This window comes from Pongo pygmaeus, chromosome 20, assembly GCF_028885625.2.
Source record: "Pongo pygmaeus isolate AG05252 chromosome 20, NHGRI_mPonPyg2-v2.0_pri, whole genome shotgun sequence".
Classification (NCBI taxonomy): domain Eukaryota; kingdom Metazoa; phylum Chordata; class Mammalia; order Primates; family Hominidae; genus Pongo; species Pongo pygmaeus.
This window is the reverse complement of record NC_072393.2, coordinates 5,152,325-5,167,033: the sequence shown is the minus strand read 5'-3', so window position 1 is coordinate 5,167,033 and position 14,709 is coordinate 5,152,325. Positions and strand designations below refer to the sequence as shown.

The 14,709-nt window shown below is 53.3% G+C and overlaps 1 protein-coding gene across 13 annotated transcripts in view; it reads left to right on the top strand.

Annotated features, from left to right (window-relative positions):
* PTPRS (protein tyrosine phosphatase receptor type S) overlaps positions 1–14,709 on the top strand; it is a 134,220-nt gene that overhangs the window by 91,885 nt on the left and 27,626 nt on the right. For all 13 annotated transcript variants that reach the window (XM_054463060.2, XM_054463058.2, XM_054463059.2 and 10 more), the window contains 4 exons: positions 2,179–2,448; positions 3,736–4,317; positions 7,878–8,011; positions 9,094–9,238. In XM_054463060.2, the coding sequence (XP_054319035.1) occupies positions 2,179–2,448; positions 3,736–4,317; positions 7,878–8,011; positions 9,094–9,238 (1,131 nt within the window). The remainder of the gene's footprint in view (positions 1–2,178; positions 2,449–3,735; positions 4,318–7,877; positions 8,012–9,093; positions 9,239–14,709) is intronic.

Genomic DNA, 14,709 nt, shown 5'->3' with positions numbered 1-14,709 from the left:
ATCCGTTTTTCTGTCCTTGAATAATTAGCTCCCCCCACGCTCATTTCCCCATTGTGTTCTGTTTCCATGACAACTCAGCCTCGGCATCTTACCTGTGCCTCGCTGTGGGTGCCGGCGGCTGGCCTGGACCGCGTCCGCTGGCTGGCCGGACCCCATTCTCCCCCCACACCCCCGCCCTCCACCCAGCCCTACCAGAAAGCCACCCGCCCCCCCATCTCACGGCACCTCGCCCCTCACCTCCACTCTGTGTGCATGGCCCTTCTGTCTCCCCATGCCCCGACTCCTCCCCTGGAGCGGTACCCTCCACTCCCTCCATCCTGTCTCCAGCACGACTCTGGACTTTTCGTGGGGCTTCTTTTTCCGAAGGGCTGCCAGCTTCCAGACCCCACTCCCACGCCTGCCGACGTCCCCCCTTCTCTTTGCCTCCCACCCGGATTCAGGAAGGCAGGGGTTGGGATTTCCAGCTAGGAACTGAGGCTGGAAGGGAGGGAGTTGGGGCCACCTCCCTTTATCCCCTTGAACCCACTCCTCAGCATCGTAGACCAGACCCCCTGAGGCTGCACCCCCAATCCCGTATGAAAACCAGAGGCAGGTGTTGATGGGGATCCTAACTGAGCCTCCAGTCCGTCATCTGTGCAGTTGAAACAAGACTCCTTCACCCATCCAAAGCTGGGGACGCACCCATGTGTCTTCTTTAGGACCTGAGACTGTCACCCAGGGACAACCCCTTTTCCCGCTAGAAGGATTTATTAGGTTCACCCGAGTCCTTCCCACAGCAGTTAAACAGCCCCTGTGGGCCAGCAGTGCTCTTTGCAAGTTCAGTTGCCCGCTAGCCTCCTCCCCTTCCCCCTGCCCCGGAACCCATCTGACTTCCGAAAACGGAGCCCCCGAAATGCATCCTGCTGCCTTCATCATGGTCTTTGAGAGAAGGCTGCATCCACTTCCCAGCTTAGAAACGCACAGAACATGTCCCTGTTCTCTCAACGTTCAAGTTCATTCCCTTGTTTATTATTATTTATTATTATTATTATTAATATCCTATTTATTATTCCGCCAGGGCTGTGATGTGACAATGTGGCATGTCACATTGGATCACATCTGCTAGAATTAATATGCAGCATTGAAGTGGGCCCCCCCCTTCTTTCTTTCTTTCTCTGCCCCTCCCGCTCTCTGTCCCTATTTTCTATTCTTTCTCTCTCCCCATTCATTCGTCTCCTCTCTCTGGTGTCACGTAAGTGTGCACTAGAGATCCCCAAAATCCAGATCTTCCCCCTGCAGTTCCTCCCTCCTTTCTCTCTCTGTCTCTCGCTCTCTCTCTCTTTTTCTCTCTCTCTCTCAATCTATTTTGCATGATGTTTGTGACTCAGAGCTGCATCTATTGATGGAAACTTGTCAGATCTGACAGAAGCTTTTAGAAGGGTTTCTATACCCAAAAACCACAAAAATTTCATTAGAGTTTCTCATCTTTTCCTGGAGGGCCCGGTCGGGGCGGGCGGGTAAGTGGGCAGGGCCCCGAGTCACCGGGGAGTGGGGGACTGACATCTCAGGTTCCCTCTGTCTCCTGGCCTCAACAACTGTCCTATGACCGCCACATCCCCAGAGAACCAGGGAGGGTTGGAAGTTGCCCCCTCTCCTAACCCACCCACATCCCGAAACTTGGCAGCCGGAATCTTCCAGCGCTCCCCGAAGGGGATGCCCCCATTCAGGAGTGATCGGAGGCCACCTGTTCCCTGAAGCCACCGCTGTCTGCAAAGATGAGAAACCGCTGATAAATTTTTGTGTCCGTATCTGTGCTGTGACCAGCCACCCTGGTCTATGAAGCCCTGTTGCTATGAGATAATGCTTCATGTCTATTATATATTGATATATCTCTCTATATATTGTTTGTGAAGTACCTTCCTTTGAAGTTTTGGTTTCTTTGTGTTGGAATTTGGTTTTTTAATTTGGTTCTTTTGTTTTCTTTTCATTTGGGGGGAAAAAAGTCAACAGAGGGAAAAGAACCAGCCCTGTTTATATTTAAATGGTTTTCCATTTTTTTCTTTTTTTTTTCTTTCCTTCTTTCTTTCTTCCTTCCTGCTTTTCTTTCTTTTCTCCTCCGCATCCTGTCTTCCCCTCCTACCCCCACCCCACTTCACCCCTCGCATCTCCCTCCTGCCGTCACTGCCGCCCCTTCCCCAGTCCGCCGCGTGGCGCCGCGCTTCTCCATCCTGCCCATGAGCCACGAGATCATGCCAGGGGGCAACGTGAACATCACCTGCGTGGCCGTGGGCTCGCCCATGCCGTACGTGAAGTGGATGCAGGGGGCCGAGGACCTGACCCCCGAGGATGACATGCCCGTGGGTCGGAACGTGCTGGAACTCACAGACGTCAAGGACTCGGCCAACTACACCTGCGTGGCCATGTCCAGCCTGGGCGTCATCGAGGCGGTTGCTCAGATCACGGTGAAATGTGAGCAGGGCCCATGGGGCTCGTAGGTGGAGGGGCAGGCTGGAGTCGATCCCCAACTTCAGGCACAAGTGGGAGGCAGCCTGGGAGCACCTCCGAGTTACCCTCTTGGCTTCAGTCATTCATGGCTAGGAAGGGGACGGTTGTTCTTTGAACAGGTATTTATTGGTTATAAATGATCCTGGCCGGGCGCAGTGACTCACGCCTGTAATCTCAGCACTTTGGGAGGCCAAGGCAGGAGGTTTGCTTGAGCCCGGGACTTTGAGACCAGCCTGGGCAACATAACCAGACCCCTTCTCTACCAGAAAAAAATGAAACACTTAGCCAAGTGCAGTGGTGCATGCTTTTAGTCCCAGCTACTCAGGAGGCTGAGGCAGGAGGACTGCTTGAGCCCAGGAATTCAAGGCTGCAGTGAGCTATGATCGCACTACTGCAATCCAGCCTGGGCGACAGAGCCGGACCCTGTCTTTAAAAATAAATAAAATGGGCCAGGCGGGGTGGCTCACATTTGTAATCCCAGCACTTTGGGAGGCCGAGCTGCGCAGATCACCTGAGGTCAGGAGTTCGAGATCAGCCTAGCCAACATGGTGAAACCCTGTCTCTACTGAAAATACAAAAAAAAAAAAAAAAAAAATTAGCTGGGCGTGGTGGCGCACATCTGTAATCCCAGCTACTCGGGTGGCTGAGGCAGGAGAATCACTTGAACCTGGGAGGTGGAGGTTGCAGTGAGCCAAGATCGAGCCATTGCACTCCAGCCTGGGTGACAGAGCAAGGCTCCGTCTAAAAAAAAAAAGAAAGAAAAGGCCAGGCACGGTGGCTCATGCCTGTAATCCCAGCACTTTGGGAGGCCTAGGCGGGTGGATCATGAGGTCAGGAGATTGAGACCATCCTGGCTAACACAGTGAAACCCCATCTCTACTGAAAATACAAAAAATTAGCCCGGCGTGGTGGCAGACACCTGTCGTCCCAGCTACTTGGGAGGCTGAGGCAGGAGAATGGTGTGAACCCGGGAGGCGGAGCTTGCAGTGAGCCGAGATTGGGCCACTGTACTCCAGCCTGGGTGACAGAGCGAGACTCCATCTCAAAGAAAAAAGAAAATGGGTACTGGGTGGCCCCTGGGCCATAGTTTGTTACCCCTTGCTGTAGATGATGACAGGAGTCATGAGGCCCATGATTACTGCTGGGCAAATCAAGGCTCAGAGAAGGCGACTGAATGGTGAAAAGTCACACAGCCTTCAAGGTCCTCAACCGATGTACCCAATGCATGACACAGCTGCCTCCTGCCCACAGCTCTCCCCAAAGCTCCCGGGACTCCCGTGGTGACCGAGAACACAGCCACCAGCATCACCATCACGTGGGACTCGGGCAACCCAGACCCTGTGTCCTATTACGTCATTGAATATAAATCCAAGAGCCAGGACGGGCCGTATCAGATTAAAGAGGACATCACCACCACGCGTTACAGCATCGGCGGCCTGAGCCCCAACTCAGAGTACGAGATCTGGGTGTCGGCCGTCAACTCCATCGGCCAGGGGCCCCCCAGCGAGTCCGTGGTCACCCGCACGGGCGAGCAGGCCCCGGCCAGCGCACCGCGAAATGTGCAAGCCCGTATGCTCAGCGCCACCACCATGATTGTGCAGTGGGAGGAGCCGGTGGAGCCCAACGGCCTGATCCGCGGCTACCGTGTCTACTACACCATGGAGCCGGAGCACCCTGTGGGCAACTGGCAGAAGCACAACGTGGACGACAGCCTGCTGACCACCGTGGGCAGCTTGCTGGAGGACGAGACCTACACCGTGCGGGTGCTCGCCTTCACCTCCGTCGGCGACGGGCCCCTCTCGGACCCCATCCAGGTCAAGACACAGCAGGGAGGTGAGGCATGGGGTCGGCAGCACTCGGGGCCCCGGCCGTGCGGCTTGGCTCTTTGCATGCTCCCTGGAAGCCGCAGACTGGTTTGTGGGTTCTGCACGGTGCTTTAAGATATTTTAATGCTAGCATTTAGGCCGGGCGTGGTGGCTCATGCCTGTAATCTCAGCACTTTGGGAGGCCAAGGCGGGCAAACTCCTGAGGTCAGGAGTTCGAGACCAGCATGGCCAACATGGTGAAACCCCGTCTCTGCTAAAAATATAAAAATTAGCCAGGCATGGTGGCCTGTGTGTGTAATCCCAGCTACTCGGGAGGCTGAGGCAGGAGAATCACTTGAACCCAGCAGGTGGAGGTTGCAGTGAGCAGAGATCATGCCACTGCACTCCAGCCTGGGCGAGAGAGTGAGACTTCATCTCAAAAAAAAAAAAGTAAAAATATATGTATATATTTTCATGCTAGCATTTAAAATCGGGGAGCTAGGCCGGGGGCGGTGGCTCACACCTGTAACCCCAGCATTTTGGGAGTCAGAGGCGAGTGGATTACCTGAGGTCAGGAGTTTGAGACCAGCCTGGCCAACATGGTGAAACCGCATTTCTGTTAATAATACAAAAAAAAAAAATTAGCCGGCCGTGGTGGCGGGTGCCTGTAATCCCAGCTACTCTGGAGGCTGAGGCAGGAGAATCACTTGAACCTGGGCAGAGTTTGCAATGAGCCAAGGTCGCACCGTTGCATCCAGCCTGGGCGACAAGTGAAACGCCATCTCAAAAAAATTAAATTAAAAAAAAATCAGAGAGCTAGCCAGGCTTGGTGGCATGTGCCTGTAGTCCCAGCTACTCAAGAGGCAGACGCAGGAGGATGGCTTAAACCCAGGAGTTTCAGTCCAGCCTGGACAATATAGCAATACCCCATTTCTTAAGAAACATGTATAGGGCCCGGTGTAGTGGCTCATGTCTGTAATCTCAGCACTTTGGGAGGCCAAGATAGGAGGATTTCTTGAGGCCAGCCTGGACAATGTAGCTAGACCCCATCTCTACACACAAAAAAATAAAAATTAGCTAGGCGTGGTTGTGCACACCTGTAGTCCCAGCTACTTGAGGCTGAGATGAGAGGATCACTTGAGCCCAGGAGTTTAAGGCTGCAGTGAGCTATGATAGCACCACTACACTCCAGCCTGGGCAGCAAAGCAAGACCTTATCTCTAAAACAAAAACAAACATTAAAATAAAATCGGAGAGGGCTGGGTGCGGTGGCTCATGCCTGTGATCCCAGCACTTTAGGAGGCTGAGGTGGGTGGATCACCTGAGGTCAGGAGTTTGAGAACAGCCTGGCCAACATGACAAAACCTCATCTCTACTAAAAAAAATACAAAAATTAGCCGGTCGTGGTGGCACACGCCTGTAGTTCCAGCTACTCAGGAGGCTGAGGCAGGAGAATCGCTTGAACTCGGGAGGCGGTGAGCCGAAATATGGCCACTGCCCTCCAGCCTGGGTGACAGAGCGAGACCCTGCTCAAAAAATTAAATTTGGACAGTTATCCTAGCCAAATTTTTGGCTTCCCTTAAAAAAATCTGATTTGACAAGCCCATAGGGCTAAGATCAAACACCTGGGTAGATCCCAGTGGCTGTGTGGGAGACAAGGGGGGCTATATGTGCTTCCTTCCCTCTTCTCTGTTAACTCCTCACCCCTGTTGGCATTTGAGTTTGAGAACCTGCCTCATCTGTTCTCATTAGAGGGACCAACGCCACTGCTTCTGAAATAATAAATGAAAACTGCTGGCTCAGCGTGGTGGCTCACGCCTGTAATCCCAGCACGTTGGGAGGCTGAGGCAGGCGGATCACGAGGTCAGGAGTTCAAGACCAGCCTGGCCAATAATGGTGAAACCCCATCTCTACCAAAAATATAAAATTAGCCGGGCATGATAGCGTGTGTCTGTAATCCCAGCTACTCAAGAGGCTGAGGCAGGTGAATCACTTGAACCCGGGAAGCAGAGGTTGTGGTGAGCCGAGATCGTGCCACTGCACTCCAGCCTGGGCAACAAGAGCGAAACTCTGTCTCAAAAATAAAAGAAAACTGCCTCACCCCTAAGGCAGTGGGCCAGTCTCCCTCCCTGCTCAGGTGGGAGGACTCGGAAGAGGCATGTAGGCATGGGGGACCCCAGCTCTCTGAGTGTTTGACCCTTTCCTTTGGGGCTCAGGCTTTCAAAACCTAAAGTCCAGGCAGTCTCAGGCACCCGCTGAAGCAAAGGGCCGGGACGGTTGGCGCTCTGTCCATGTCTGTGAGTGGATACAGAATGGAGATCCAAATTTTAAAATAGGCACCCTCGGCCAGCCACTGTGGCTCACACCTGTAATCCTGACACTTTGGGAGGCTGAGGCAGGAGGTTTGCCTGAAGCCAGGAGTTCAAGACCAGCTTGAGCAACATAGCAAGACCCCATGTGTACAAAAAATTTTAAAATTAGCTGAGCGTGGTGGTATGTGCCTGTGGTCCCAGCTACTTAGGAGGCTGAGGCGAGAGGATCACCTGAGCCCAGGAGTTGGAGGCTGTAGTGAGCTATGATCGTGCCACTACACTCCAGCCTGGGTGACACAGTGAGACCCCGTTTCAAAAACTAAAATAAAATGAAATAAAATAGGCACACATACCTCCCTGCTAATTTCTCTGTCATCTAATTCACAGCCAGCGAGGGCACTGGGGTGATTTGAAAGGGAGATTTTTAGGCCAGGTGTGGTGGCTCACGTCTGTAATTCCAGCACTTTGGGAGGCCGAGGCAGGAGGATCACTTGAGGTCAGGAGTTTGAGACCAGCCTGGCCAATTGGTGAAATCCCGTCTCTACTAAAAATACAAAAGTTAGCCGGGCGTGGTGGCGGGTGCCTGTAATCCCAGCTACTTGGGAGGCTGAGACAGGAGAATCACTTGAACCCTGGAGGCGGAGGTTGCAGTGAGCCAAGATTGCACCATTGCACTCCAGCCTGGGTGACAGAGTGAGACTCCGTCTCAAAAAAAAAAAAAAAAAATGAAGGGGATTTTTATTTTTTTTATTTTTATTTATTTATTTATTTTGAGACAGAATCTCACTCTGTCGCCCAGGCTGGAGTGCAGTGGCGTGATCTCCGCTCACTGCAAGCTCTGCCTCCTGGGTTCGCGCCATTCTCCTGCCTCAGCCTCCCGAGTAGCTGGGACTACAGGCGCCCGCCACCACGCTCGGCTACTTTTTGTATTTTTAGTAGAGATGAGGTTTCACCGTGTTAGCCAGGATGGTCTCGATCTCTTGACCTCATGATCTGCCCGCCTCGGCCTCCCAAAGTGCTGGAATTACAGGCGTGAGCCACCGCGCCTGGCCGAAAGGAGGATTTTTAAATGGGTTCTTTTCCTTTGGAAGAAGAGAGGATGGAGGAATGGAGGTGGACAGGTGACAACGGGATGGGGGCGAGGTCCCCAGGAAAATAAAAGAACATTCTAGAAGCACCCAGAGCTGGCATCTTTTAGTAGGGACACTCAGCAGGTGGGGCCCCCTTCATGGGGTGGACGCTCCCCGACTGCTAGTTGTCTCCCCGCACCCCCACAGTGCCCGGCCAGCCCATGAACCTGCGGGCCGAGGCCAGGTCGGAGACCAGCATCACGCTGTCCTGGAGCCCCCCGCGGCAGGAGAGTATCATCAAGTACGAGCTCCTCTTCCGGGAAGGCGACCACGGCCGGGAGGTGAGGCAGCGTGGGGACGGGCTGGCCTGCCCTGGGCTTCTCCCCGGCGCTGTCTGACGCTGCCCGCCTGTCTCTTCCCCCTCTTTGTCCCTGTGTGTGCTGCGGATTCTGCTCTTCCTCATCCCTTCTGGTTCTCCTGCATGTCTGTCCCTTTGTGCCTTTCCCCCACTTTTTTCTCCTCTGTCTTATCTCCTTTGTCTTTCTCCTCTGCTGCTGGTGGCCTCTCTCTGGCTCCATATGTATCGGCGTCCCCGTCTCTCTTGACCTCTGCTTCTCTCTGTGTCTGTCTTCACCGGTGCCTCTGATGCTCACTCTCCATCCCTCCGGGTCTGTTCTGTCTGTTTGTGTCTCCCTCTCTCTCTGTCTCTGTTTTCTGTGTTTTTTTTCTGTCTCCCATCTGTCTCTGTCTGTTTCTCTCTCTCTGTCTCTCTTTCTCTCTGTCTCTATCTCTGTATCTGTTTCTTTCTCCATCTCTATCTCTATCTCTCTCTTCTCTCTTTCTCTGTCCCTGTCTCAATTTTTCTCCCCTCCGTTTCTGTGTCTCTCCCCTCTGTTTCTCTGTCTCTCTGTCTCTGTCTCTATTTCTCTGTCTCTCTGTGTCTCTCTATCTCTGTATCTGTCTCCTTCTCAATTTCTCTATTCCCCTGTCTCTGTATCTCTCTCCTGTTTCTGTCTCTCTCTATCTCTCTGTCTGTGTCCCTCCCGTTTATCTCTGTCCCTGTGTCTGTCTCTCTCCTTTGTTTCTGTCTCTATCTCTGTCACTGTGTCCCTCTGTCTCTATCTCTGTCTCTGTGTCCCTCTGTCTCTGACTCTCTCTCTCCCCTCTGTCTCTCTCCGTCTCTGTCTCTCTCCATCTCTGTCTCTCTCCGTACCCTCTTTTTCTGTCTGTATCTCTGTCTCTCTCTCTCTCTCCCCTCTGCCTCTCTCCCTCATCCCTCTGTACCTCTCTGCCCCACCCCTGTCTCTGTTTCTCTGTGTCTCTCTCTCTCTCTCTCTCTCTCTCTCTCCCCTCCCCCCGCTCTGTTTCTCTCTGTCTCTCTCTCTCCCCCATCCCTCTCTGTCCCTCTCTGCCCTGCCCCCAGGTGGGAAGGACCTTCGACCCGACGACTTCCTACGTGGTGGAGGACCTGAAGCCCAACACGGAGTACGCCTTCCGCCTGGCGGCCCGCTCGCCGCAGGGCCTGGGTGCCTTCACCCCCGTGGTGCGGCAGCGCACGCTGCAGTCCAGTAGGTGTCTCGCGGGGCCGCCCTTCTCTGCGGGGGGGACCACGGCCTGGCCGCAGACAGCCCCTCGGCAGACGGACCCAGGCGGGGCCTGCTGCAGTGGGTGGGGGGCGCCTCCCGGCCTGTCTCCGCTTTGTTCCCTGACCTCGGATCCACCTACCCGCGCTGTGCCTCAGTATCCCCATCAGCACAGCACAGCGAGGGTCTTAGCATGGGGTTGTCTGTGCCCCTGGGCCTGGTGACCCGGGTTGAGACTTGGGGTCAAGGAGAAGTGGCTGATCTTGGCCCTGGTCTAGGAGAGGTTCTGGGACCACGCCTTCTTTGTCCTCTTTCCATCCTGGAGTGGGGGCTGATTGAAGGGCCACGTTGCGCCCATTTCCCAGGCATTTTGAGGGTACCGTGAGGCTGTGGTCACAGCTCGCACCCCATCATTCTCAGAGCAAAGGACACAGAGACGAACCCACCTTCCCCGTCGGTCTTCCTCCCCCGGGCAGGGAGCCTTGGCTCTCAAGACCCCAGGACAAGGTCCCAGTTTCCGAGGGTGGGGAGGGGGTGGAATTGGAGCCGATGCCAGGTTTCGTGGGTGCATGCAGGCCCCCACTCGGGGCTCAAATCTCTGGAGTTCTCTGCTGTGCCGGCCCGGCCTCCCTGTTTCGAGCGAGTCACCCTTCACCTGGCAGTTGGCTGTGAGTCACCGCCACCCTCTCTCCCTGACTTCTCCAAGCTCGGGGCTGTACAGGCCCCTTCTGCCATCTCCCCACCTCATCTGCCTCCCTGGCTCCACTCAGCCCAGCGTGGCCTTCACTGGTGTGGCCTCCACCGGCGTGGTCTCTCTGTCGTGGCCTCCCCCTGCTTCCCCCTCTTCCCTCCCCTCACCCAGTCAGTCACGGCGTAGCCACCCCAGGCTTTCTTCCGGAATCAGTCATGATGGTCAAACCTTCAAGGCCCGCCCCGGGTGTGTGTACACAAGGGCGTCTCGGGTCAGTCAAGGGGTTAACATCAACTCCGGCCGGGGCATCTGAGCCGCTGGGATCGGGGGGGTGGGGCGCCTCGGAGACACAACCCCCCTGCCCCCGCCGGCCCCCTTCCCTCCTTCCTGCTCCCCACAAACCAAGCCGAGCTGAGCACCTGGCGGCTCCAAGGCGTCTGGGCGCGTCTGTGTGAGGTGGAGTCAGTGAGGGTGGCCTGTGGCTTGGGCTGCCACCTGAGAGACTGGCTGAGGTGTCCTGAAGGTGAGTACACGCTGGTCTCGAGCAGGTTCACAAAAACGGCCCACCCCGCGTGCCCCCCCACCTGCCCCAGCCGCTCTGGGCTGAACGGACAGTCCACGGCCCGAATTCGGCCCCAGAAACTCTCCCAAACCACGTGCCACCACCATGCCACGCTGCCCACGCACGCACATCCACGTCATTGCACACGTCCCTTCCCGAGATGTCATGCAGGTTGGGCCGGATTGTGAAGGACGTGACCTCCGTGGTCACCTAGAAAGCGGCTTCGGCCCAGCCACGCGAACCTCTGGGGCGGCCCAGGACAGGGAGTTGGGGAGAAGGGACTCCCCGCTTCTTGCCCCGAGACGGGTGGGGCCCAGGAGAACCGACAGTAAAGACTCAGGGCCAGGCGTATCCATCCCCCCGGGGACTGCGGGCTCCTTAGGCTGAACACAGGGTAGGTGCAGGTCAGACCACTCAGCCGTGGGTCTCCCCAGACACCGTGCCACCTTCCTGCCTCCAGCCTGGAACCTCAGCGTGCTCACGCTGGGGGCTGGAGCAGGGCTGCTGGGCCACTGGCATCCTGAGACCCACCAAGAGTTCGGTCTGGCCTTGTAGCTCAGCGCTCGGCCGTTCCCTCTCTCGTAAGAAAGTCTTTTAAGTTAGCAGTTGAAGAGTGGAAGGTAGGTAACCAGACTGGGCATTTTCTGGAAGGAGTCTTTCTTTCTTTTATTATGGTTTTTCTCATCATCATCACCATCACTGTTGTTTCTTATTTTATTATGGTTTCGGTTTTATTTTTTCTCCCCCTTTCTCAGCAAATCCATTCCTTCTGACACATTCCTTGATTGTTTGTTTTTTTTTTTCTCCCCTGCTCCCTGCCTGATTCCCCGCACCCCCCGGGCACCTTTGGTTGGTGTGGCTGGTCAAGAAATGGGGAAGGGTCCCCTTTGTCTAGTTTTGGAGGAGGCGCCTCTAATGTTTTGCTTTAAGTGAGGCTGGAGGGTCTCTCTAGTTGAAGTAAGCTGTTGGGGTGGCTTCTGCAGTCTCTGGCAGCCCAGTGTCTCTGAGGACAGGATTCATCTCTGGGTTCCAGATGCTAACAGGATAGTGTCCATAGTAAATACTCAGTAAACATGTGCTCAGCCACCAAGCAAGCTGCTCTGATGGTGAGGGTTTCTAATGCTCTTGCCACGAGCAAGGCCAGTAATCTCTCTGGGCCTCCCTCTAGGGGACGTAGATTCTAAAATCGTGGGCACTTGGGAGAGTCTGGCTCCCGCCATACCCAACCGGCACAAGGCTGAGATCTGAGCTCTCAACCTCAAACCAAGCCAGCCTGTGAACCACAGCCAAGTCTGGGTTCCAATCCTGGCTCTGCCACCTCATCACGGCATGTCCCTGGACAGGTAGCTTGCTGTTTCTGAGCCTCAGTTTCCTCACCTGTAAAATGGGCTGCACTTCTGGTTTTTCGGCAAGATTGAGAGGTGATATACAAAATAATGAAAAGCTTCCAGGGTGGGGTCTGGCCACAGTTGGTACACAACCAATGACCGTAGAAAGCCCAACAGGCAGACTTTGGAATCTGGTTTCCCCACCGTTGACGTGGGATGGCGGGTGGGGAGTGACAGTTCTGACCACCTGAGGGGTTGTGAGAATTAAATGAGATGATACATGCGTTAAATGAGATGATGCATGAAACGGGCTGAGGGTGCTGCACCTGCAGTAGGCATGCAGAAAATGAAGCTTATTATCACTAATGCCCTCAGCACAGCGTCTGGCAATAGTAGGCACGCAACACATAGAGACTTACTGATTCATAAGCTTTTAACGCACAGGTAGTTCCCTTTAATGTGCGGGAACTCTCACTGTTTTTCAGCAAAGACCTTAACATACTGCCTGGCACACAGTAGGTGCCCCACTAATGCAGCCACTGTTTTAAATCTACATACGGATTGGCACAGTGCTGGGCACCTAGTTGACACTCAGTAAATGGAAGCTATTAGCAGTTTATAACAAGCTTAGCCTAGTGTCAGGCGCACAGTAGGTACTCAAAACATGGGTGGCAACAATTATTGTTCTGCAAACCTCTTGGCACAATGCCTGGCATACAGTAAGTGCTCAATAAGTGGCACTTGCTATAAAGAGGCGGCCTAAGTGTGAGGCACATAGTAAGTGCTCAGATGGGCACTATTATCAGTTTGAAAGGGTGTAGGATAGAGCTGGTTACACAGTTTTTACTGAAAACATTCACTTATTATCTGCAAAACCCTTGGCACAGTGTGTGCAAATAGTAGGTGCTCAATAAATAAGAACTATTACCATTTTTATATAAGGTACTTAGTGCAATGCCTGGCACACAGTGGATGCTTAATATGCCAGGTGCTATTACAGTTATCCAATAAAGCCCTTAGCACAATGCTTGGCACACAGTAGGTGCTTAAGAAATGAAAACTACTGGCCGGGCGCGGTGGCTCACGCCTGTAATCCCAGCACTTTGGGAGGCTGAGGTGGGCGGATCATGAGATCAGGAGATCGAGACCATCCTGGCTAACATGGTGAAAATCCGTCTCCCCTAAAAATACAAAAAATTAGCCGGGCGTGGTGGCGGGCGCCTGTAGTCCCAGCTACTCAGGAGGCTGAGACAGGAGAATGGCGTGAACCCGAGCGGTGGAGCTTGCAGTGAGCCAAGATCGTGCCACTGCATTCTAGCCTGGGCGACAGAGCAAGACTCTGTCTCAAAAAAAAAAGAAAAAAAAAAAAAGAAATGAAAACTATTAACATTCCATAAGGCCCTTAGTAGAGTTGCCTAACACATAGTAGGTGCTTAATATGTGGAAACTTACTGTTTTTCAGTAAGCCCCAGCACAGTACCTGGCACACAATAGGTGCTTAATATGTGGTGACTACTATTGTTTTCTGATGAAGCCTTTAACACAGTGCCTGGCGCACAGTAGGGGCCTAATACATGGGGACTATTAACTGTTTTCTGATAAAGCCCTTAGCACAGTGCCTGGCACACAGTAGGGGCTTAATATGCAGGGACTACTACTGTTTTCTGAGAGAGCCTTTAGCACAGTGCCTGGCACATAGTAGGTGCTGCTTAAATGACAACTGCTGTTTTTCTCTTCAGAGACCTATTACCATAGCCAGCACATAGTAGGTGCTGCTTAAATGACAACTGCTGTTTTTCTCTTCAGAGACCTATTACCATACCCAGTCCATAGTAGATGTTCAATAAATGAGACTTGCTGTTGATAGGCTTAGTAGTAGATTTAGTGTGGTGCCAGGTGCATAGTTGGGACTGAACACAGGAGTGCTGTGATCTTTAAAGATTTTGGCACACAGTAGGTGCTCAATATGAGCTATGAAGTCCTGAGCCTGGTACCTGACACCAGTAGGTGTCCAATAAACAGGGACTTTTATTATTACTTGATAAAGCCCTTGACATTCTACCTGGCACAGAGTAGGTGCTCAAGACATGGGCATTATTTTCAAGTGAAGCCAATTGGATGGTCGTAGTTGAAGTAAGCTTTTGGGATGGGCTTTGGGTCCCTGGTAGCACAAGTGTTCAGTAAATAAATGCTTTTACTATAAGAAAAATGTTGCCATATTTTCCATAAATTATTATGAAGCCCTTGGCATGATGCCTGGCACATGGTAGGTAGCTAATAATTGGGGCTTCTATTGCTGTTGCCTGGCACATAGTGTGTGACATATAGTTTTTTTTGTTTTTGTTTTTGTTTTTTTTTTTGGAGATGGAATCTTGCCCTGTTGCCCAGGCTGGAGTGCAGTGGCACGATCTTGGCTCACTGCAACTTCCGCCTCCCGGGTTCAAGTGATTCTCCTGCCTCAGCCTCCCGAGTAGCTGGGATTACAGGCTCCCGCCACCACGCCTGGCTAGTTTTTTGTGTCTTTAGTAGAGACGGAGTTTCACCATGTTGGCCAGGCTGGCCTCGAACTCCTGACCTCGTGATCCACTCACCTCGGCCTCCCAAAGTGCTGGAATTACAGGCGTGAGCCACTGCGCCCGGCCGAGATTCTTTTGCTATTATTCTATGAAGCCCTTGGCACAATGCTTGACACACAGTAGGTGCCTGATAAGTGGAGCTTCTATTGCTGTTCCCCTTAGCATGATGCGTGGCACATATTAGGTATTCAGTAAATAGATGCTCTATTATTTTGTGAAGCCCTTGGTGCTGGCACATAGTAGGTGCCTAATGGAGCTTCTGTTGCCATTCCCCTTGGCACAGTGCCTGGCACATAGTA